At 35.7% G+C, this 27,129-nt stretch overlaps 1 protein-coding gene across 3 annotated transcripts in view; it reads right to left on the reverse strand.

The window, feature by feature from the left end:
• Positions 1-512: 512 nt before the first annotated feature.
• Positions 513-27,129, reverse strand: part of LOC126968339 (uncharacterized) — a 39,329-nt gene continuing 12,712 nt past the window's right edge. The window contains exons 2-6 of one of the 3 annotated variants that reach the window (XM_050813315.1): positions 10,810-10,984; positions 5,006-5,146; positions 3,825-3,894; positions 3,158-3,249; positions 513-1,878 (exon numbers count right to left, since the gene is read on the reverse strand). In XM_050813315.1, the coding sequence (XP_050669272.1) occupies positions 1,360-1,878; positions 3,158-3,249; positions 3,825-3,894; positions 5,006-5,146; positions 10,810-10,977 (990 nt within the window). In that variant the 5' untranslated portion in view covers positions 10,978-10,984 and the 3' untranslated portion in view covers positions 513-1,359. Of the gene's footprint in view, positions 1,879-3,157; positions 3,250-3,824; positions 3,898-5,005; positions 5,147-10,809; positions 10,985-27,129 lie in introns of all 3 variants that reach the window. The other 2 variants (XM_050813316.1, XM_050813314.1) reach the window with 2 other exon arrangements.

Genomic DNA, 27,129 nt, shown 5'->3' on the forward strand with positions numbered 1-27,129 from the left:
AAAACGAACGTTTGATAATAATAAAATATTATATAATTATTATTATGACAGTAATTTTTCACCTTCTATTGAGATCTTATAAAAATACATCACAAGTTATATTGCCAGATATTGGTCAAAAACAACTTAAAATGTCACTGTTTATTTGAGTATTATATACCGATAGCGTTGTAAAATAATCGTAAAAATATATTATTAACTGGCAACATTCGACAAGAAAAACCGGTGAATTCTCCATATAAAAATTTTTCTAAAAAACTTTAAAATCTACTAATTACTACTATTTACAATACACTGTTCACATGAGGTATAATCGATTCAAATTTTGTACTTTTAAATTTCTGATACACTTTAGTTATTTTTTATGTGCTTAAAAAATTCAAATATAAAATGATAATTGTCTAAATTTACGTATTTTAATTAACCAATGAAGTTGAAAAATCCAACAACAACTTTGAATTTTTCATTTAACCGCATTTTTTAATTATTTACACTACGATATATATATATATATATATATATATATATATATATATATATTAAATATTTAAATAACTATTAACAAAATTATAACGATTGGCACAATGTCAGTTGTTGAACATTTAACAAATTAGTCAAAGTATTGAAAATAACACATGTGCTATAAATTGCGTTACGAACTTATATCTATGGATATATAAATCAAACGCAGATGTACTATCCAGATACAATTTAAAAATTTTAACCAGATTTTTCATAAATGTAAGCAAAAACACATACTTGGTCTTTTAAAAATGGTTCAATATTTTAACTATTTCGATAAAAGCTCAAAATCTTTGACTAGGTATATTTTTCCGAAATGTTTTCCGTCAAAATAGCATTGACCTAGGCTAAAGGTACGAAAAACCGCAGTCCCTTTAGGGAAATAAATCTAAGTACTAAAAACAACGCGAAACATAGACAGTAACTAATTGCCCGCAAGCTATTATAATACTAAAAAAATATTATTCCTGCAAAAATGCGGAATTGAAACATAAAACTAAAAAAACTCAAGCTATACGATTACAAAAATAATATCTTTACGATCACATATCGAAATCCAAATACCTGTATATGTTATAAAACAATTAACAAAAAAATTCGCCATCTAAAACAAAATTGCCATCAATAAAATTATGTCACAAAAATATTTTTTCTGTACCCTAACACAACCACCTCGAACTTTGCACCTTAGAGGACCACTACGAGGGTAAAATAAAAACTAAGCGGTAACGATAAAATGGCACATTTGGCGCGAAATCTGACACTTGACATTGACACATCCAAACAATGCCATAGAGTATAATATTTATAACTGCGCAGCGTGATTTTTTCTTTTGTTCACTTGGCACTGGCCTTTTCGAGAAAATCCATTTTCAACCTTAGCTCAATAAGAAACAGCTGCTTTTGAAGCGAGAATATTTCTTCTTTCTGCCGTAGTTCCATATTTAGTATTTTCATTTTTGCTTCGTGCTCCCATATGGCGTGTTGCCGTTTAGCTGTAAAATACAATCTTTCCTCCTCCGTTGCGTTGCCACATTCATTCTTTAAATGTTCGTCAGACTTTTCGCTATTATCTTGATTTTTACGTCTGTCATCGTCCAAATGGCTTAAATTGAGCGGTGTGTTTGACATCTCATTAAGCTTTTGGAGGAAGTTGTGTTGGATTCTTGCCTGTTCTATCGCTAGGGGGTTGGCTAAGAGGGGTACATGTGTTGGGATAAGGGGGTTATGGGGGTTGGGAAGGGCTTTGAGGGGGGGCGTAGGAGAGGACTGGGGGATAATTTGGACGTGGGGCTCGAGTACATTCGGCATTGTGTCGTCGCTGTCGTTAGTTATCGAGAGGCGGCCATTGGACATCTGCGTGAGGAAATAAAAAAATAATTTAAAAAATATACCATACATTTGATGTTAAAAGAGTACAGACAATTAATTGGCTTCTGGTAAGCATGATCTTCCCAAAATTACCGAAATCAAAAATTTATTGAAATACTTTATATTATGTAAGGTTACACTTGTCTTATGTTATAAAAGCCAAAACTTTATTTATTTATGCATTAATAATAAATATGTATATATATTTAAAATGCTCATAGTTAATGATGGTTTTTTTTATGAAAGAGGAGAACGGGCAATACGAACGAACAAACATATCAATAGTGGGGGTGATGAAATGTGATCACCGCGTCACACTTTCGTGTGACACAAGAGTAGTATCAAGTAGTATCAAGGTCGGACTGCATTAGACGCTCGACGGTACCTATCGCATAACAACTACAGCAAGCGGCAGCTCGCGTCATTTATATTATTAACATTATGAGATGAGCGATAGTGACGAGGATTTGGTCTTTTTTCGTGGTTGTGTGCAGAAGAACTAATTATGGAAGAGAAATAAGAAAGATAAAATGGATTGCTGCCATACAGAGGTCAAGCTATCAAGAAGACGAATATCACTATTTGTTTCCTCACTTTCTTAATGACTGCACGATCTTACATTTACTTCAGAATGTCGAAGACAAAATTCTATACACTTGAGCATTTTAACAATTTATTACGACTACTGAAGCAACGTGCTGTGTCGCACTGAGCGTCGTGGCGCTGCGCGTAAAATATTCTCTCGGTGGGAACTATGCCGCGACGCTCATTAACGCACAGTCCAGCACCGCTCTAGTGGGACATGCATCATACAAAATTATTGAAATACTATTTCGAAGCTTTGTGCCGCGCAGTGCAGTGCTGCGCGCAGTGCCGCTGTAATGCGGTCCGGCCTTTAACTTAAAAAATTAAAGCTATTTAAAATGTCACCACACACACACACATAATCATTTTTTTTATTTCAGTTTTGCGTTTCCATCTGCAAGAAAAATTGCTCCAGTCACGCCACGCCACATACGACTTGAAAGGACCAATTTTGATTTGTCAGTGTGTGCGTTAGCTAGTAGTTTAATATTCATAACACTAAGTAGCTAATGCCATAAGTAGCTGACTGTTTACGAATTGTCAATCTAAATCGGTTACAGTAACAATAGATTCGCTTACCTTTTCTATCTTTCTGTAACTCCCTAAGAGAAGTTCTTCTCTCTCACACGCTTTGTTTGTCTGTAGGATGCTGTAAGTCATAAATAAGTATTGTACTAACTTGTGTCATAACACTCACGTTTACTGGCAAGCAGTCATCGTCCTTCACACTGTGAGCTCCCTCAGCGCTCGTCGTGGCATCATTCTCCTCGCCTGCAAACAAGTTATGTAAGTAGGGCGTTCCCTTCACCAAAGTATGGCAAGGAAATGACGTCAGGATCGTGAATGGGCGCTGCTTGTTAAGTCCGACGAGCCTGTCGTCGACTCTGCTTTTTATTACACATCTTTTAAATAAATAAATAAATCTTTATAGACGTACAAAAAGATCGTCAAGTGTTGTAGTGGCAGTGTTGTGTATGCGAAATAATTAAAAAAAATCCAGCTAGTTACATAATTTTGTTTATTTCACGACACTGCAACCTTTCCAAATTTGGATATGCTGTTATTTGGAAAAAAATATACTGAACACTGTCATTGCGTGGCGTTGTTTTTGAAGCGCGGTCGAAACCCAACTGAACGAAAACTAATAGACGCGTATGCAGTGTTTTGCTTTAGACAATTTTTGAGCGTGATTGTGAGTTTATTATTGTAAGTCAGGATTCGCTGAAGAATAAATCGAAAAAAGAAACTTCGAAATGGGAAGTAACTTTAGATTGGATTCATGGCAATTGATATATTTGTTTTTAACAACTTTTAACATCCAAATATTTTTAAAGCGTAGGACTTACCTTTGACATCTAGAGGGTGTATATTCTGCCAGAGCATGCCATCCAGGATACCAGGTGCATCTGCATTGGACTGCTGAAATAAATTGCCTTATTAAAAGATGTCACAAAACCACCAGTGGGCTTCTTAGCACAGGCTGACAATGTATTTAAGGTACTTAATTGAATAGGGATTAATGTTGTATTGCTAAAAATCGCTTTCTAAATAAGCCATAATTTCTCATGTTAAGGATAAAAAATGGTCATTGTGGGTTTTCTCTAATGGATAGACATATAATACCATCACGAACTTTTTTGTAGACATTTTGAAGGAGTACAATACTGTAGTACATTATTCTGATCTTATTTGATTAATCGCAAAAAAATATATTTATTTACGACATTACATCAGAAACTCTCTCTTCTTCTCTGTTTTTTTTTATGCAAAAGGAGGACAAACGAGCGTACGGGTCACCTGGTGTTAAGTAATCACCGCCGCCCACATTCTCTTGCAAGTGCAGAGGGATCACAGGAGCGTTGCCGGCCCTTAAAGAAGGCGTACGCGCTTTTTTATGAGGGTATCCATGTCGTATCGTCCCGGAAACACCGCACAAGGAAGTTCATTCCACAGCTTTGTAGTACGTGGAAGAAAGCTCCTTGAAAACCGCATTGTGGAGGACCGCCACACATCCAGATGGTGGGGATGATATCCTAACTTGTGGCGTTCACTACTGTATTATGAATGTATTATACATATAAACATACCTCTTGAATCACTCTATCCATTAAAATCCGTATCAGAATGCATTGTGTAGTTTTAAATACACAATATAGTTTTAAAAATAGTGCGGAGGGTAGTTTCAAATCTTTTTGGCGTACTAATTATTATTACTTCTTTTGTAACGGGCATAGTAACTCGATCGGTACGTTAATTGTATAAGTGCAATTGTTTTTCTAGTGAATCATTGCAGGTACCTAGTTTTAGTATATTTTTCTCGTAATGTTTTATGTGATTTATTAGTCTATGTAAATGTTAATAACTGGGTAATGCATTGATTAGTAGTAAGGCCATTAAGGATACCCAAGTAAGAATAAAATATATAGTAATTGTAATAATGTGTATATAAAATATATACATTGGGACAGACAACGGGAAGCAACTTTATTTTATTCTATGTAGTGATGGTGTTGTCGTATCAAGGTACCTTGATAACCTGTGTGTCGTGCGCGCGCATCTTGCACTTCTTCTTGTAGTTCTCGTACCACATCTTCACCTGCGCAGGAGTTCGTGGTCGGTCGCCGCCGCAACGCTTGTTCACCTCTTCGCAAATCGTCGACCACACCAACTGAAACGCGTCCAAGTTAAAGTTGATACTAGTAAAAGTACTAATATGGGACTAAATGAAAAGGTAGATAGATAGAAATATATTTATTTACCACAGGGTGTGAGTAGTGACAATAACATATTGCAACAACACTCGGTCAACGTAATACTATATATACATCAGTTTCGTAAAGGGGCTTTGAATTGGGGAGAAGAACTGATAAGAAAGTCCCAGCCCATCTTTTAAATCATATAACAACATAGCCTACTTTACATAATATTATTCAATTTTAGGTGGCCTGCGCAGAACCAGACGAGAACAATGCATCAATATCCTCTATAATTTATATTATCTACAATAATATAGTAAGCCTTCTTTGTCAGAGAAGCTTTAATATATTTCTTAAATTTGTGCTCAGTGAGTCCTAGTATAATGTCTGGTATTTTATTGTTAAATTGAATACCAAGACCTATACAAGAACCCTTAACTCTAGCTAATTTATTAAACGGCAAAAACGCAGCGCAGTGGAGGTCTTTCGGCTGAAATGACAACATTCCTTCAAAAAAGCCCATCTTAAAGGCACACAATTGTTGATAAAAGTTAACCGCACCGAACACAGTACATCATTTTACAGTAAATAATCTACTACACCCAAGCAATTTGGTTTTACCACGGGAAAGTCAACCATGGGTCCTGGAATGGCACTTGTTAAACGTGTGTTTGACTTTTGGGAGGTCTCCCATGATGGCATGGCTATTTTCTGCCACCATTCAAAGGGTTTTAATTACGCGGACTTTAGTATCCACCCTTTTACTTAAGCAAGCTTATGTTTTATGGTGTTTGCGAAAATTCTTTAAAATTATTATAATTATATGAATTCTTACTTAAAGAGTTGTAAACAGTATGTAGACATTTACACAGTATGTAGGCGTGCCACAGGGTTCAATCCTTGGCTCATTTCTCTTTTAAATATATATAAACGATCTTCCATTTTAAAAGATGGGCTGGGAGTTTCTTACCAGTTCATCTCCCCATCTCAAAGCCACTTAACGAACTACTGTAAGTTCATGAAGTTTACCAATTGTTTTTGCAAAAAGTTATTTTATTGTCACTCCCCCTATGGTAAGTATATTTCTATTTTTAAATTTAAATTTTCACACACTGACAAAATCCAGCTTGGTGGGGCCTGACACTGGCATTGGTTTGGCAATATATATATATATATATATAGTCTCAATAGTCTGATTATTTATAGCATCGAACTACTGTTAGCCTAAAAATCATGTCGTCTACCCAACATATCCGTAACCAGAAATAATACCAAGTAAATATACCTAATCACCGATAAGGCGCCAAGGTCAAGTTAACGGAATTTATGATTACTATATAATTATCGATCAATTTAACCGTTCCTACAAATAGATTGTCTAACGTAATCTTAGATTGTGTTCGGTTAAGATAGTGTACTGTATACTTTGTATTAAGTAGGTATTAATGTTTTTAGTAAGAGAAGCATACGAAAATCCGTTTTGCAAGAATATAACCAAAACTACATTGCCGCGTTCATAGTCCTTCTCTCTATTATACTCGCAGTATTTGACGTCCATTCCACTTCTGCACGCTTATGTAAATTATCTTAGATCATTTTATGTCTAGAGAGACGAGCTGTGAAGAAAACGTCGAAGAAATTGAGTTCAGAATTAACCTCTATCATTACCTCTCAACTAACACAAATCGCGAGTGTAAGACGTAGCTTGTTACGCACACTAAACTAATATACATGGACTTTTTATGACTCTATCTACACGTAAAAAATATATAATAAGTACAGTACTATCGGTTGATGTGAAATTACATCGCCTAGCATGTCTTCTCCCTATTTTAATCGTTAATTATAAGTAATATCATAGTATTTGGTTTTTCCATAGATATAAGATAAATTTCTGTAATTAATCTACATAGTTAAGATAGCCTTAGCTATACTTACAGCCTCGCAAGTATGGGAATTGTCGCCTAAACAGGAACCTCAGTGCGGTCGGTATTAGTAACGAAAAAACTTGCAGATTTTGCCTTGAGGCTGATGAAACGCCTCTTCATCTCCTCTCCACCATCCTTGGTGACTACACCCTGCTCCCAGGTGCTGTTTGTAATATTCGTGTCAAGAAGATACTGCGACACGTAATTCTTTTTTTTATGAAAATAAGGAACGAGACGATCAGGACGTTCAGCTGATGGTAATTGATACGACCTGCCCATTACAATGCAGTCCGCTCAGAATTAATAAAAAACCTCAAAAATTCTGAGCGGCAACTACGCTCGTCATCTTGAGACATAAGATGATAAGTCTCATTTACTCTGTAATTTCACTAGCTACAGTGCCCTTCAGACCGAAACACAGTAATGCTTATACATTACTTCTTCACGGAAAAATAGGCGCCGTTGTGGTACCCATAATCTAGCCGACATCCTGTGCAGAGGAGCGTCCCACTGGTAAAACTGGTAAATGCGGCAACAATAGTTCAATTGTGGACGCGGTAAAACTGGGACACATTAGGACTACACAAATAGCCACCCTCTTCAAATAAATGAAATAGCCTATATATATATTAAAAGCCTATATATATCTGTCTGAAAACGACATTTTGAAAAAGATCAAGAATCTAGATTTGAACAAAAGCCCTGGACCAGATGGGATACCCTCATTTTTCATTAAATTTTGTGGTAAAGAACTTACACTGCCTTTGATGATGTTATATTCAATAAATCTCTAGTCACTGGGTGCTTTCCGGAGTTGTGGAAAATAGCTAATGTAATTCCCATATTTAAAGCAGGTACAAAAACTGAATGTAGTAATTATCGCCCAATATGTATACTGAATTGTTTTGCCAAGATATTTGAGAGTATTGTTTATGATCATATTTACTTCTTATTTAAACCATTAATCTCTTCACAACAACATGGTTTTGTTAAAAACAAATCAAGTGTCACAAATTTAATAGGATATTCAGATTTTATAGTGACCTGTCTTGACAATAAGAAGCAAGTTGATGTGGTTTATACCGATTGCCAGAAGGCGTTCGATAAAGTGAATCATCGATTACTTTTCCAGAAACTAGAGAAGTATGGAGTTCATGGGGATTTATTAAGATGGGTGATATCATATGTTACCAATAGATCTCAAATAGTGCTGTTAATGATTTTTATTCGAAGTACCATCGGGAGTACCTCAGGGATCACACCTTGGTCCATTGCTCTTTGTCGTTTTTATTAATGAAATCATATCAGTATTAAAAAATAAGTGCCTCCTTTATGCAGACGATTTAAAAATCTTTTACGAAGTGAATAGTAATTTAAACTCAGTTAAACTGTGGTGTGAAGAAAATGCAATGTTTTTAAATGTGATTAAATGTTTTGTGCGTACTTTCACTAAAAAGCGCAATCACGTTAAATTTGACTACACTATCAATAATTACAAACTTTCAACTAAAACTAATGCTAAAGACCTTGGAATAACTTTTAATACATCCTTGTCATTTAATTTACATATAAATAACATTATTGCGAAAGCTAATCAGATGATGGCTTTTATTTTCAGAATTACAAAAGGGTTCAAGAATCCTTTAAGCCTTATGTATCTTTACACATGTCTTATTCTCATTGTCTTAGAATATGGTTCTCCTTACCAAAACACTTACGCTGACACCATCGAGTCTGTCCAAAGACGATTCCTGCGAAGACTTTAATTTAAATTTAACAGAAAACTTGTCAATTTCTCTTATGAAGATAAACTTAAATTTCAAACTTGATCCTCTATGCTTGCGTCGTATGCTGCTTGACACGATGCTACTTCATAAAATAGTTAATAATCAAACGGATACTTCATTATAAAATCCCTAAACGTACAGTTTGAACCAAGAACATATTTAAAGATAATCGTAGCCGTACTAACCTAGCATATCACTCCTGCATCAATCGTATTTGTCGCCAATTTAATACAGTTTCTCAAAATAATCATCAACTCAATTTATTTAATTCCACATCAACCTGCTTTCGTCATAATGTCATTGACTCCCTGCGTAAGGGAGCTAAATTGTAGAAATTACTATTATTTTTGTTACACTACTTTAAATCATCTGTATGTGTCTAAATCTTTTGTACATGCCAGTTATTGATATTTTTGCTATGTGTCTTTTCGTTTTAAGTCTCCTTGTTAAATTTTTTACATTTGTGCATTAATATTGTTGGTTTGTCGAATTAAGTGAAATAAAATATATAAATAGCCTATATAGCTCAATAAGTTCAAAGTGCCTACGTATTGCTTGAAATGAATAGAGATTAGAAGATTTACTTTAGAATGAATTTACATTAATCTGGTTCTGGAACCTTAACGGGGTTCCTCTCCGTCCATTGCAAGCGGAATGTGCACGTGGCTAGAATGGATTTCAGTGAATCGAACCTGGGAAGATTCTGCTGTGAAGCCAATGAAGACTCCAAATTAGGGCTTCCAATCCCGCGGCCTGTATTCAATCTCGGCATTTGCGGGACTACGAATTTTCAATCCCGCGGGATCTCGGTATTTGCGGGATGTGCATATTTTCAATATGCGGGATATTGAAAATATGCACATTTTAATAAATAAATTATACTGTTTTTTATCACAAAAAAAACAATAATAAATTCTGAATAAAAAAAAAACAAAACAAATCGTTTTCAAAAAAAAAACAACGCAAAATCAACCAAAAAAAAACACATTTTAAACTGATAAATTATTACTTAATTATTAAGTTTTTCAGCTTTTAATATTAATTAAAAATGTTTGCGAAGGAAATACAACATTTCCAAACTGTCGTCTGCCAAACTACTGCGTATTTTACTCTATTGCCTGGCCAGAAAATGCCCTTTCTGCTTCCACACTTGTGGAATGCCTTTTAAGGGCTTGTACGTGAATGAATCTTTCATGCTTTTTTTCAGTCCAGCAAATCCCGCACCCGTAATCCCGCAATACTGAGATCTCGGTATTGCGGGATTGGAAGCCCTACTCCAAATACATCCTACTGGAATGAGAGGCATTGTCAGGGCGGGGTGTTTTAAAGTACCTTCACAAAGAACGTGCCCTGCCTAAACCCTCTGAGGATCCAACGCCTCTTAAAAGTAATAGGTCTTGAGGATGTAATTTAAACTTCGGCAAAGTAAACATGTTCTCTAGCTAGTAGCCTCGACTTCCATATCTCATTCTTAGGTAGGGAACAGAGGGCAGGTGCGCTAGCGCAAGCAGGGGGCACAATAGATCGTAGGATTTAAGTGTTTTGCGACCCCAAATCATAGTAAAAAATAATTTATTATTCTTTGGTAAAACCATAATATAATGCAAATGCATAGTGTAGTGCTAATCGCTAGCGAACCAAATGTATAAATAAATAGAGTGTGTGCTTAAGACCGCACGGCATAAGTGAAAACTTCATTGACAAGAAATGACGACAATTATTACATAGTAACTGAATATTCTACTACAACGGCGAAAAGCAGTGGGCATCTTTCTCGCTCGGGTACACTTGGCGGTCCCGAGCTCACCCAATCGAGCCTTTCACCTCAGAGCGTTACGAATCACCTATAAAAAATGTGCGTGCGGTGCGCTAAAAGAAGAATTCACTTCGTTAAATATTTCGGCAGCCCGGGGTGCTCACCTGTTTGCTCCTGTTGGTAGCGTTATTGGAGCGGCCCTGACGCAGCACGTCTCTGTGCCTGGCGATCAGCTCCAGAACAGTTCGCTTCTCCAGCTCGGTGAAGTTCTTGGATCGTTCCTTGTGCCCGCGACGCGACCGTATCGCGGCGACCCCACTCCTCGTCGACATAGCCAACCTGGAATACAGATAGCGATGAACTTTTTAGCAGTCATAATGTATACATCAGTTACGGCGTTAAGCTACATTTAGCGCGCGTTTTGAATGCAGTCGGGGCCTGAGCAAAGAGTATTATAATATATAGGGAAAAGAGAGCGCGCTGCGCATTATGAGCTGTCTATTTGAAAACTAGCGCCATCTGGAGATTGGCCCCGAAAATAACTATATATAAGCTCCAATTACAAAATTCATTTTATTGTGACGCAATTAAATAACTAACTCTACTTTTTAATGTAGGTATTGCAATTTTTTACCATGTTGAAATTGCGCGTAGAGTTAGTTATTTAATTTTGTCACAACATAGAACATAAAGGATAGATTTAGTAGTGTAAATATGCAAAATGGAACACGAGAGCTACATACATACGCAAACGCTAGAAGTAACCGCCATTTCATGACCAGTGAGCAGTAACACAAATAAAGAAAAGTTAAACGTTTCAAAGCGAGTGACAGCTGACAAGGCTTTCATTTTCGAGCCAACTAACAGATGGCACTATACTCTTCTGAAAACGTCACTTTAAGGCGTCTGTCCCATCCCTGGGCCTGAGTTAAAGAGCGGGATCCCCCCGCTGTCCGCACGCCTCGCCTCGCGCGCCTGCAGTGTAGTGCTGTGCCGTAGTTGTCGCTTACTGTGTCATTGCATTTATACTAAAGTTGCGAACCGGTTTTATTTTTTTGATTTTGATATTGACTGATCCGAGTCCATCAGGTTCCGTTCCAAAAAGGCATTTTTAAGGCATGTATGTTGAAGAATGGCAGAACAGAAATTATAAGTAAAAATGGTTAACTTGAAAAATTATAATAATAATAATAATAATAATTTGTTGCAAAAAAAAATACAATTTTGCTTAAAATTACCCTCGACCCCCAAACTAGGACAGCCCGTGACATGGGGGTCAGTCTCTTCCCAGTTGTGCAATGTAAAATGTCAAATAACAAACATCAACATATTTTAAGGTCTAACAATGGAAGTTATGCAACAAATTATGAACACAGACACTATTTTATATATAATTTAGGGCGTGTATTGGAAGTTTGTGGGTGTATGTGTATGTGTGTGTGTGTGTGTGTGTGTGTGAGTATGTGTTTAGCTTTTTATTTTTCAAATGCTATACCTGGTTTAAGTAGTGGTTATCGAATAAGATTTTCAGTAGCTTCGTAATTTAGGTTTCTTAACATGTTCTTGAGTTTATGTCTAAGTTCATATATATTACAATGAATAATTTTAAGTTTTGTATTAATATTTTTGAAAAGATATCGTCCCAAATAGTTATATTGGCGTTGTGCAAATGAACTTTTTGTTCGGGGAATGTGTATTACAGGTCGACGTCGTCCAGTGGTGGAATTCGGTGCATCCGATGGTAACGTGTAACGCTTCTGTCTATATACAGCTGACGTACCGTAAGAAGTTCAGTGATTTTGTATAGTTCCTCAGTAGAGAATCTACGAGGTTTACCGAGCAACACCTTTATGATAGCTCTTTGCGCTCTTTCTACCTCAATAAGGTGTGAGGAGGCTGCTCCACCCCATGCAGATATGCAATAGATCAGTAGGGATTGACATAGTGCTTTATAAACCTGTATTATCAATTTGGTGTCAGCAACGTCACGGAGGTTTAATTGTTTAAATTTTGAAGATCTACGCCTCGAACATATGTCAATCTGGTATTTGACATCATAGGCATGGCGATATTCTAATAAGCCTTAGCAATGTGGAAATAGATCTATCTGTAATGATACATTGCTCCCAGTGATGTAGTTCACCACAATTTTTGTAACTGGATCCTGAACATACTTAAATATGACAAAACAGTCAATCATTAAAATAAAAGAAAAACATAGCGACTGTTAAAAATGATAGAATAACGTTTATACTGCGATATATAATGGCATAAAAGATCTTTATATCTCATTGACGTACAACGCCTATTAGGCAGAGTTTTTGTTCAGTTGGGTTTCGACCGCGCTTTAAATACAACACCACGCAATGACAGTGTTCAGTGAAAAACTATCCAAATAACATCATATTCAAACTTAAAAATGATGGAGTGTCGTAATTCAGGTAAGTGCTCCTTTAATTTAACAAAATTATGTAACTAACTTGACGTTTTTAATCATTTTGACAAATAATTACATTTCAAATGATATTGCCTAGTGTTCGCGACCGAGCTTCTAATGAGCCTCAATAGACTTTGAACATACTGGGCACGAAATAAGGTGTAAATTTAAATAAATGTTTCAATGTTATATTTATAATTAAGTTAATGTTTACGTATATACAACGCCGCTCGGACATTTTTTGACGACCTTTTAATAGGCGATTGGAAATCTAGTTGTTTATATCATATGTCTCGAAGTGACAAGCGCAATAATTGTGATGCTGTTAAGAATTTTGTGTTTATTATTATTAAAAACAATTTATTGAAAGTAGGTATATACAATACACTTTTCCACGTCATAAATACAATAGAATAATTTAATACATTATCGTAAAAATATAAAATATAAATGTAATCGATGGTATTGTACATATAATACCTGTTACCTATCATCTATTCATTTTGTTTTGACACTAAATTACAATTAGTGTTTCAAATAATTTTGCCATTTAAATATTCTTCTATCTTATAATACGCATTTTGTGATAGTATGCGCTTAATAACAAACTTAAACTTATTTTCCTTAAGACTTATAATATTTTCAGGTAATTTATTATAAAATTTAATACATAGGCCCAGTGTTTTATACTTTTCTGGAAAAACAAGGAGTTTTCTCATAAAATAAAGTCGATTCGAATGAAGCTTTCACTGATGTACTGGTGACAAGCTTCCTGCAAAATATTTTTTTTTTTTTATTATGACCCGCTAAGATTTGTCTTCAATCAATTCGACACGGACGAAATAGAAGACAAAAGAACACGACGGAAAAGAAATAGAGGAAGACAAATAATCTGATGGAAAAATGATTTAAAAAAGGTGGTTCCTGGAGAAGAATTGCGATGGATGGTAGATCTGGAAGGATTTGGAAGAGGCCTATGTCGGAAGACAAGCGGACAATGAAGAAATAAGCGAGTATAAAAGAACTGTCGTGTTAATGCAATGTATTGTTTGCAAATAAAGCTTTCAATCATTCATTCATTCAAATTCGATACGTGTTTCGCCTCTACACGAGACATCCTCAGGAGGTGTTGACTCACCAAATGCTGTATGCACGAGCCCCTAAGAAAACTCACAAAAATTTGATATTATGGATTTCCGCAAAATAACGCCTAATTAAATAAATCTTATTAGAATATAAACAAGTTAAATGAAATAATACGTGATATCCTCAGGATTTCTATTTTTCACAGCTGCCACAGTCTACCTAGACGTAAGTTTATTGTTAGTAATTCCAAAACAGTATAATCGATTCTGATCAGATCTTCGATAGGACCGGGTAAGGAGACAAGTAAAAATACAACGTTTGCAGGGTTAGCTAGTATTTCTATAAAAAAAGCTCGCTGAGTTTCTTGCGCCCATTCTTCTCAGGTCTGAGGCAGTCTATTTTGAATGGGTAGTAGTTTTTGACGTTCAATAAGTGATTTTGAATCCTATTTTGAATATAAAATATTTGAATTTGAATTACCACGTAAATGGTATAAATATCTTATATCTTTAAACGAGCAATTCTTGTATATATATATATATATATAATTTGAATCTAGGAAACGGCTCCAACGATTTTAATGAAATTTAGTATACCGGAAGTTTCGGGGGCGAGAAATCGATCTAGCAATACGATCTCGATATCGAGATCTAGCAACTGCTACAATATTAGAATACAATGGTAAATTTCGCCACTATATACCAGACTATAATAGTTGGGCGAACCGGAAAGTAGAAGACCCCTGTTCGAGAATCAAGATATTCTATTAGTTTGTTTTTTGTAAAATTTTGTACATTCTTAAAAAGCCGAGCAAAGCTCGGTCGACCGGATATTATATATATAAATACGCAATGGTATCAGCAGGCCCGCTAGTATAACTAATAAAAATCCTTGTTAATACCATTACGCCAAGGTTGTTAATGAATTTAAAAATATATAAAAACTTTCCCGACAAACGTCGACAGTAAAAAATAGATTATTATGGCATATTAAACTCAGTATAACTAGAGCCTTGAGACGACCAGTCTTAGTGAACCTGTTGAGCCGGCTGGTAATTTAGAAATGCGTTCGAAGTCTAGATATCATGTTCTAAAATAAATTATTCAGTCTATCGATTGATCAAGCAATGCTATTGAGAGATCTTCAGGGTTTTAAAAGGCGCTGTAGTAGATGTTATGCAGGGAATTTATTGAGAAATTATATAACATAACCTAGTACCATTGAAGTAATAGAAGTTTAAGAAAATAAACTACTAGACTCAAAATCACGCTCAAAAATTGTCCGAAGTAAAACTCTGCGTACGCGTCTATTAGGCAGAGTTTTGGTTGATTCGTGTTTCGACCGCGCTTTGAATACAACGCCACGCAATGACAAAGTTAACTTAAACTTAAAAAGTATGGAGTGTCGTATTTCTTGTAAGTGCCCCTTGAAATGAACAAAATTATGTGACTAACTTTTTAATCGTTATGCTAAATAAATATATTTAAGTTGCTTAAACAAAATGTCGTTGCCTTGTGTTCGCGTCCGAGCTTTTAATGGGCGTATACAATAGACTTTGAACATTACTGATTTCCGCCAAAAAAAACCTAATTCATTAAATTAACATTTATTTTCAACAAACTCTCCTTATATTTTTAGTTCAGCTTGCTGATCTCGTCTATAAAAAAGGCAGAAAACACAAAATGTAGTAACAGTCTACATATAGGTTAAGCTGATATAAAACGTGGCAAGGACAAATGTTTCAGAACAAAACAAAGGCACCATAGATGAATGAAGCCGCGCCCTACTACTAAATAATAATAATATAATATTGACTTACTCTTACAAAAATTATCTTGCCCCAAAATAGGCATAGCCTGTACTGTGAGTGCAAGACAACGATATATTTTATACAATATACTTACTAGCACATACGTAAATACAAATAAACATCCATGAGTCGGAAACAAACATTCATATTCATCATATAAATGATTGTACCTACCGGTATTCGAACCCGGGACCTCTAGCTCAGTAGGCAGGGTCACTAACCACTGAGCTATAGGGTTCGTCGAAAGCCCATGGGTTATTTGTAATTACTACAGGATTAAACCAACGCGTTAAAACGGACCTGTTATAGTTAATAAATCACCTTCTGTAGAATATAGTATATGTAGAATATATTGTAATATGATCCCAGAAAATGTACAAACAAATGTGTTACGAAATTTAAAAGAATTGTTAAAAAACGAAAGGTTACTTTTGTAAAGTATAAACGATTTTCTGAATGACACCACGGACTGGGAATAAAGCGAACACCCTCAGGCTCTTTAAGTATAAATGTTTATTGCACGATATCACATTGTAATCCATATTTTTATATTTAAAAAAAAAACCCGCTGAGTTTCTTGCGCCCATTCTTCTCAGGTCTGAGGCAGACTCTTTTGAATTGGAGGTTGTTTTTGACGTTCAATAAGTGATTTTGAATCCTATTTTGAATAAAAATATTTGAATTGTATTTGTTGGATGCGATTACTAATTATGACAGTTATCACGACCATCATGTTCACAAAGCATCCATACACAAACAATGCATTCAAGCTCAAAAGGTTCATGCATCTAATATACGATAATTAATATTTATACAGTTTATTTTTTATTACTTCCTATGAAATATTTGATACTTAAAACGCTTTTAACTTTGAACACGATTCATATAATGGATGGCAGCATATTATAAACTAATATACGATATATTACAGTCACTGTAAAAAATGTATTGATTGAAAAGAGTGGCCGTTGAGCTTCTGTATTTTCTTCTCACGAGCTCTACTTTTTCCAAACATATAGTAAATTCAGTAATTTAAAAGAAATATTTATAGTGACGATTCAAAAGCGCTTAGTTTGCAAGCCAAATTGAATAAAGTTTATTTGACTTTGGACTACGGAACCCTAGAATTAATAAAAATAGTAACTCATCTTAATCAATTGGTAAACTAGAACTTCAGTTTCGCCGCGTATGAATATTTATATGACATATAAAGGTCAGTTCAAACAAGCCAGGTTCGCTACGTTTCGGCATAGATTAATTAATGCTTAGGCTGTGCGCACACGACGCTCGAAATAAACGCCGTTAAACGTCCGTTTTAATTCTATAGAATTATAATATAAGAACTAACTTTAAGCCGAGTCTTCGTCCACGTGAAGTTCGGTAATAGATTTTTGGGCAACTCACGATATAATATCTACAATTCTATATTGAACTCTTGACGCGTGTGCAGCATTTCATTATGATCAACCAATCATTAAATATGATTTGTTAAGGCGCAAAGTTGTAACAAACAAACAACTCGATGTTATATTTACGATATTAGTTAAGTTTTATTTATCTCACCCACCACTGTCAACTAAAAAATTACTATTACTAGAAATACAACCATCAGGTTAAAATCTACCTGACCACTTTTCCAAGTATAATTATATGTATGTATTCATACTCAGAAGTGTTCAGAAATAATGCCATTGAGAGTAGAAACCTATTCTATCAACCAGTAATCTGGTTTGGATTCTACACCCAAGATAGGATGCGTGCATGTGTGTTATTTTCTTCACTTTTCGAGCTTATCCTATCTTGGGTGTAGTAGTGTATGTGTATACAAGTAAGAGGCTTCTTTGCACGGGATGCCGGCTAGGTTATGGGTACATCTATTTTTGCCATGAAGCAGTAATGTGTAAGTATTATTGTGTTTCGGTCTGAAGGGCGCCGTAGCTAGTGAGATTACTGGACAAATGAGTTTTTACATCTTATGTCTCAAGGTGACGAGGAAAGAAAAACATGGGGAAAGAAATCCATACGGTAAGAGATTCATCGAATTTGTCACGAAAACAATTATTATGTATGTATAATAAACAGCATATAAAAAACAATAAAAGAATAGATATGGCGATCCCCAAACGGCCAACAATATACTGAGATTTTAGGTCTACAAACCGCCCGGATTTTATTTAAAATTAGATGGTGACCCGTACGCTCGTTTGTCCTCCTATTCCATAAAAAAAAAAAAAAAAAAAAAAAAAACAAATGGAATACAGTAATAAAAAATATGTTTAATAATAATAATAATAATAATAATAAATAATTTGTAATTTTGTATAATAATTAATTTGTTTTAGTTTGTATGATGTATAGATTATTAAAAGTCTGAATAAAAGGCTTACGGAAGTTATATTTCTTTTGGCGCAGTAGGGCGAAATTATCACATATAAATTTTGTAATTCATGCGCACACAGTCACGCAAATTCGACACCCTGACGTTAGCTGGTCAACTACACCAATTGTATCATAATTCAGTTATCAAGCCTCTTGGAACTCATATGTCTACTGAACCACAGCCAATGGACGTGAATTAAATTAATTTAAATACATAATTTGAATTTAAATTTATAATATAAGTTTTAAAATAAAAATAAAAATCTCTCCAATTGTATAAAAAATAATTGGATGATTTTTACTAATACGTTATTTAACTAAATTATACGGTATATAGTAGATTTTACAACGAGTGCACAAAACGAACCATTTTTATCCGAGACTTAGCATAGTAATGTCGAGGATAAAATGGTTTTTAACAATTTTACCAAATTTGAAGAAATTGATAAACGCACCAAATAACAAGACCTCTTTCCCGCCGCTTATTTTTAATCTTATGACATTGATATTAGGCTTGGGCTCCAGACCTATATAGCCTACTATTAAATTTTAGATTTATTTATTTATTTCACACACATAGCAACTATCATTACAGGTATTACCTAATGAGACAGTTACAAACAAACAAGAATAACAAACACAGCAAACAACAATCAAATCAAACTAAAACTAATAATACAATCAAACTACATTACATTACAAATAATATATCACACCAGAAATAGAAAAAACTTAAACATACTACTATTTACCATAACATACTACATATAACAATACCCTTGTGAGTTCACTCCACGTACACTCAAAAATGTCCACTTTGTTGTGGAGTTCATTTATATGGCGAAGGGCTCTCGTTAAAGGCGACTTTGCCAACACATTTGTTCTCGCCATCGGAATGGATAGTAGTGGCTGATGGAGGCACCTTCTCACGTACCGGTCCGGCACACGGAGACTCAAGCAGCACAGAACTCCCGGGTTGTGCTCCTTCCCGCGCAACAACTTCACCACATACACTGCTAGAAAAAAATACCTACGGACGCTCAACTCAGTATACCCAACCATACCCAGCACAAACAGTGTCGGATACATAAGTGGGTAAAATGGGTATACTCCAAAAACTTGGAATAGGAGGACAAACGAGCGTACGGGTCACCTGGTGTTAAGTGATCACCGCCGCCCACATTCTCTTGCAACACCAGAGGAATCACAAGAGCGTTGCCGGCCATTAAGGAAGGTGTACGCGCTTTTTTTGAAGGTACCCATGTCGTATCGTCCCCGAAACACCGCACAAGGAAGCTCATTCCACAGCTTTGTAGTACGAGGGAGAAAGCTTCTTGAAAACCGCACTGTGGAGGACCGCCACACATCCAGATGGTGGGGATGATATCCTAACTTGTGGCGTGTCGTGCGATGGTGAAATTCGGCGGCAGGAATCAGGTTAAACAGCTCTTCGGAACACTCCCCGTGATAAATGCGGTAGAAGACACACAATGAAGCGACGTCTCTACGCAACGCCAAGTGATCCAGCCGTTCACAGAGCACTGAGTCCCCGACAATTCGAGCTGCTCTACGTTGCACGCGGTCAAATGGATCGAGCAGATACTGGGGTGCACCAGACCAGAGATGACAGCAATACTCCATGTGTGGCCGGACCTGCGCTTTGTAGAGCGCTAGAATGTGGGCCGGCTTGAAGTATTGCCGTGCTCTATTGATGACGCCCAGCTTCTTCGAAGCCAATTTGGCTTTGCCCTCCAGATGGCCACGGAATTGGCAATCGCTCGAGATTTCGAGACCCAGTATTCCGATACTAGGCGCGGCTTTAAGAGAAGTGCAAAAAGGCCTATAGAAATTTAGGGTTTGTTTTGAGACACTCTAAAGAGTTCACTAATATCACAACCGTCAAGGTACTTTATAATGCACTGGTAAGGAGTCGTCTGGAGTACAACTCGGCGATATGGGGCCCTTATGAGGACAAGTACAGGTTGATGTTAGAGCGTGTCCAAAACAAATTCGTTAGGCACCTATACTTCAAGTTTTTGGAGTATACCCATTTTACCCACTTATGTATCCGACACTGTTTGTGCTGGGTATGGTTGGGTATACTGAGTTGAGCGTCCGTAGGTATTTTTTTCTAGCAGTGTATGTGGTGAAGTTGTTGCGCGGGAAGGAGCACAACCCGGGAGTTCTGTGCTGCTTGAGTCTCCGTGTGCCGGACCGCGGTTTTAATTATATGCTCTCTAAACATCAAGTCCGATGTAAACAAGACACCCAGATCCTGTATCTGCTTCACGCGCTGCACTGTATCCGTGCCTATCTTGTAGTTATACAATATAGGTTTACTGGCTCGGGTAAAACTTAAGACACGACACTTAGCAGGATTGAAGTTCAATTTATTCTCCCTGCTCCAGTCTATCAATTTTGAGATAGATTTATATAGATTTTGTAATATATATATTTCTGTAATTAATTAAATAACCTATCGTATTTTAATTTTAATATCTTTTATGTCTTAAAAAACACATGAGGCATATAAATTAAAGTAAATATTATAAAATAACAAATTCTATCTCTGAACTTTTTATTGTGTTTGGCTGTATGGCTCATTTTCTTTGCCTTAATATAGATACATTTATGAGTAGATAGGTTAATGCACTTGTGCACAAAAATCGATTTTGTGCAGCCTATATCGTGCACAAATGAGCAATTTCAGAGCATGAGAAGTGAAAATAATATTTTCATTGGTTGTATTTAATACCTTCTTTATTACAATATTGTTTTTACTACAAACTAGCTCGAGGAATATTTTTTTTAGGATTTTTGTTTTATTATGCCAAAACAGAATAACTTATTGCGTGCGTACATATAAGTAAACACACACTTATTTATTTATTGTTTACTTTAAAACTTTAGGAAAGTTTGCTTTTTTATTTTGGGGAAAAGAAACATTAGATTTATATATCTATACGCACATAAACCAATGCGTCTTAAAACAAGCACCGTACGAAGGCGGCCTACTATGCACTCAATAATTTATTTAATGACCGCGGCATTTTTTAAGTTAACAAGCTCTTTGATATAGTAAACGACCACATTAGCTTGATCTTTGAATGTATTGACCTTGTTACGTTTAGGCATTTGTGACAATTACATAAAATTTGACATAAAATTCATCTCGGAACCTCCTTTCAATCCCAAGCTCGATCACGTCGTGGCTTTGCTTTGAGCCTAATTTATGTCCGTTAATTTCCAATAAAAAATTAAGTTTATATTTTACCGGCCAAATTAGACCGATTTTAGGATGAACTTATTTTTCCTAGGCTAATTCAGATCATTTATTTTATTTATTTGTTGTAACGAAATACTAAAAGGAAAGTTACAAACAAAAAAAAGGAATTTTAAAGAATAATTGAATTAATTATACAATTACAATGCTCTCCGCGTACCTTAGTAGTTCACAAACTAGGGAAGTCCACCTATCTTTGAACGGGTCTCGTTGACCATTCTTCTCCAAGAGCGTGTCAAAAGATGCCAATGAACGCGGTATAGGTGACATGGCTCGGACAACGATGCGATGAAGCATGACCACGAAATCATCCCTTAGGCGATAGGATAAACCGGTACAGACTAGTTTCACCAATCCAATTTTGTACAAACCCGTTTAGACTAGGCTGAACTAGTTTAGCGTAACTTGAATAAGTATACCTCAGGATAAACTGGTTTCCCCTAGTCTATACTAGTTCAGCCTTGTCTTAAATCTGGGATAAAAAATACCAGAAAAACAATATAGACTGCTCTCGATATCTCTGAAGTCATCCGCGACTTGAAATTTGGTACGTATATTCCTTTCATCGAGTAGACGTCAGCGGCCGAAAGAACGCTTTTACCTACAAGGGCGTTGCGACGCGTTAATACATAATAAAATATGGATCATTCAGAAATAGGTTTTTATTTGGTTTAGTAATAAATTAATTACAGTTTTCTTTTATTATTACAGTATTCAATACACAAAAAAAAAAAAAAAATGGAGAACGGGTTAGCAATGGATACTCATACAACTTAGCCCGCACATTTGATAGTAAATTGTTGTATCTCCCATATTATATTTGGAAAAAGTAGAGCTCGTGAGAAGAACATACAAGAACTCAACGTCCACTCTTTTAATTGAAAATAGAGTATTTTACAATGGCTGTAATATACATAGAAAATTACTTTGTAAGGTGCTGCATCCAATTTATAAGTCGTGTTCAAAGATAGAAGCGTTTTAAATATCAAATGTTTCATAAAATAGTAATAAAGAAAAAACTCTAACCCTTTATTCATAATGGTCCGCTAACTTTAAACAGCCGCTAAGGAGTGTTTTTTCTCATTCTGACTTAGGTCAATAGAAGAAGACAGAGTGAGAATTAGCAATGCTTTAAGTTAGTAGACTATTATGAATAAAGGCTTAGAGTTTATTCTTTAAAAATTTGTAAAAATATAAATTATCGTATATTGGATTCATCAATCTTTAGAGCTTGAATTCATTGTTTGTGTAAGGATGCTTCGTGAACATGATGGTCGTGATTATTGTCATTATATTAATAATCGCATCCAACAAATACAATGATTTATTAACTATAACAGGTCGATCTGGCACCACAAGCAGCACCTGTTCACGAGTTATCGCATGGATCAACCATCGTTTCCTTAGTACTTATTTGAGTGAAGGAGACGACCCGGCACGCGACGCCGCCGCAATGCCATTTTAGTAAGCATGACGAACCGCGTTATTATAGCATACACATGATCCCCCTTATTCATAATAGTCTGCTAACTTAAAGCATTGCTAATTCTCACTCTGTCTTCTTCTATTGACCTCAGTCAGAATGAGAAAAAACACTCCTTAGCGGCTGTTTAAAGTTAGCCGACCATTATGAGTAAGGTAAGGTGATAACTACAAAATTACAAATATAATGCTCAAAAAGCAAGCCCACTAAACGATTATATTTAATGCAATTACATTAGTAACATTTTATGTAAACCAAAAGAATATATTATTGTATTCATGTTACATTCATAAGATTTTATTACAAACAGAATATGAAGAATTATTATATATTACCAGTGGGAGGCTCCTTTGCAGAGGAAGCCGGCTAGATTAAGGTTACCACAACGGGGCCTATTTCTGCCGTGAAGCAGTTATGTGTAAACATTACTGTGTTTCGGTCTGAAGGGCGCCGTAGCTAGTGAAATTACTGGGCAAATGAGACTTAACATCTTATGTCTCAAGGTGACGAGCGCAAGAGTAGTGCCACTCAGAATTTTTGGGTTTTTCTAGAATCCTGAGCGGGACTGCATTGTAATGGGTAGGGCGTATCAATTAACATGAAGCTGAGCTGAACGTGCTGCTCGTCTCGTCCCTTATTTTCATTAAAAAATAACATTAAAAAAAAGGTGGAAATTACTGGGCAAATGAGACTTGACATATTGTTTCAAGGTGACGAGCGCAGCTGTAGTGCCGCTCAGAATTTTTGGGTTTTTCTAGAATCCTGAGCGGGACTGCATTGTAATGGGCAGGGCGTATCAATTACCATCAGCTGAACGTCCCGCTCGTATTATCTTTAAAAAAAAAGGTGGACCAGGAGCATCTATTTTCCATACTTCTTTATCCTCTATATTATTTCATTGCATAGTAGGCTTTTTGGATAAGGTAAATAATATTGTGAGCCAGTTGGTATGTGAAAGTTTTTTATTTCCTGCAATAGATCTACATCTTACGTTTCATAATCGAAGGAACTCAGTTGAATACAACTGAGTCCTATAATAATAGGAAAGAAACACTGTTGTCAGCCTTTTAAAGTACTTAAATACAAAGGAACTAATTCCAAGCGTGGCTGACTGTTTACGACTTGTCAATCAAAATCGGTTACAGCAACAATAGATTCGCTTTCCTTTTCTATCATGCTGTGTCTCTGTTATAGATGTTCTACTCCCTTGCACGCTTTGTTCGTCTATAATCTATACGCTAGTTAGGGTACCGTAGCGTAGATGGTCACTTCTGTCTTTCTGTCCGTCCGGATGTCACAGCCACTTTTTCCGAAACAATAAGAACTATACAACTAAAACTTGGTACGTAGATGTATTCTGTAAACCGCATTAAGATTTTCACACAAAAAATAGAAAAAAAACAATGAATTTTGGGAGTTCCCCATACACAAATAAAATTTGAAAAACAAAATTTTATGAACGATGCGGGACTCGAACCCGCGTTCCGTGCCGGTGCTCTAACCAACTGAGCCAACCGTTCGAGTACCGCCTCGTTATAAAATTCTGTTTGCTTTGTTCAACTCTCGGGTCGTGGGTTCGAGTCCCGCATCGTTCATAAAATTATGTTTTTCAAATTTTATTTTTGTATTAATCCAAGAAGTGAGGGTTATCACTTTAAAAAAACATAACATATTGTTTAGTTCCCCATACTTAGAATTGAAAGTCAAAATTTTTTTCATCAAACTCATGAATGATATTGAGGTTTCTAATATCATTTTTTTCTAAACTGAATAGGTTGCGCGAGAGACACTTCCAAAGTGGAAAAATGTGTGTAACCGGAGGGTTACACACATTTTACCAGTTACAGGAGTGTAACTTATAAAATAAGAGAATGATAAAACTAGAAAAAATATATGATGTACACTTCCACATGCAAACTTCCACCGAAAATGGTTTGAACGAGATCTAGTAAGGAGTTTTTTTTAATACGTAATAAATCGTACTATCAATAACGTAATTGAAAAAAAAAATACACTATTATTAAAGCATCGATCAAAGTTACAACTAACTACAAGAACTTTTATATTATGTTACTTGCTGCTACGGAACTCTTCATGGGCGGGTCCGACTCGCACTTGGCCGCTTTTTTATTGTAAGGCTATGGTCTTACGGCCGTTCCCAATATACTATCTACAGATAGAGATAAATTACTACCTACTACTGTCAGTAATTAGCTTTCAATAATCTTAAGCTGTCCCAATATACCCGATAAGTCATTCTTATCGCCTCATATTGGGACGCGTGAATTGCAATTTCCATACAAACTTCTATCGCTGGTAAGCTATACGTCGTCCCATTGACAGACAGCGTGTACGGATAAGGTGAGTAACAGTCGATAAGGTTGCTGGGACAGAAAAGTCATTGATAGTTACGATTTTTATCTCAAGTAGGCCACAACCGGAGATAGACTGAATATTGGCTACGGCCTATAAGCCTAGTTGAATAATATTATATTATGATACATGGCCGTTTTTTTATTGTAAGACTATGGTCTTACGGCCGTTCCCAATATACTATCTACAGATAGAGATAAATTACTACCTTCTACTGTCAGTAATTAGCTTTCAATAATCTTAAGCTGTCCCAATATACCCGATAAGTCATTCTTATCGCCTCATATTGGGACGCGTGAATTGCAATTTCTATACAAACTTCTATCGTTGGTAAGCTATACGTCGTCCATTTGGCAGACAGCGTGTACGGATAAGGTTGCTGGGACAGAAAAGTCAATGATAGTTACGATTTTTATCTCAAGTAGGCCACAACCGGAGATAGACTGAATATTGGGAACGGCCTATAAGCCTAGTTGAATAATATTATATTATGATACAAGTGAGCTAAGTTGTTCGTTATACGCGAGGCTGTGGGTTGCAGTAATCGAAACTTTTTTTTTTTTTTTGGATTTTATGGTCTCGGTAAATCTGCCGAGTATCTAGTAAGTAGCTCACGAGTTTCATTTAATTCATTTCATTTCACTTTTTCAACACGCTTTCGAGGAAAAAAAAAAGTAACGATTATTGCATTTAATTAATATAACAATTGATGAATGTGCAATATTCAAAATGATATTGGATTGTTTTCGATGGCAATTTCACAGTTTGTGTTACATTGGTACCAATTGTTCATCTTCTGTACTAAAACATGACATTTTTACACGTATTCTTTTTTTCTTTATGAAAATAAGGGACGAGACGAGCAGGACGTTCAGCTGATGGTAATTGATACGCCCTGCCCATTACAAAGCAATGCCACTTAGGGTTGTTGAAAAACCCAAAATTTTACACTACAATTGCGCTCGTCACCTTGAAGATATTAAGTCTCACTTGCCCAGTAATTTCACTAGCTACGGCGCCCTTCAGACTGAAACACAGTATTCTTTACACATTACTGCTTCACGGCAGAAAAAGGCGCCGTTATTGTATATCTAGCGGGCTTCCTGTGCAAAGGAGCCTCCCACTGGTAAAACCAACGGTATTTACCACACAGCAACAAATGCGAAACAAACAAAATATGAAAATGGCGCGCAATTTTTTTTTTCTTGAACGCGACAAACGTAATGTGATTGATTACATACAGCCATCCAGCCTACTTCAAAAATAAAAAATTAGTGATAAAATGCATATATTTTACAACAAATTATTGTGAATTATAAATAATTTGACAGTAATAAATGTGTTTTCGTTTTAACATTTATTTATTACGAAAATGTAAATGGATTTTCAGCGGCTTGAAACCTCTTTGTTGTTACAAAAAAAACTTTATTATCCGGTTAAATTGAAAATGCTCTGTTTACCATAAAATTTGCAACTAGATACTAACTTAACTTTGTAGCGATAATCCTATTATAGCTTATGCACTAGTGTGTAATATTATTATGCACATGTGTGTCATAGTTCGGTTGATGGCCCTAAGAACGATCTAATAAGGCTCACTTTACGAGCAACTGTGTTTCAAGAATTTTATATT

Source organism: Leptidea sinapis, chromosome 15 (genome assembly GCF_905404315.1).
Source record: "Leptidea sinapis chromosome 15, ilLepSina1.1, whole genome shotgun sequence".
Classification (NCBI taxonomy): domain Eukaryota; kingdom Metazoa; phylum Arthropoda; class Insecta; order Lepidoptera; family Pieridae; genus Leptidea; species Leptidea sinapis.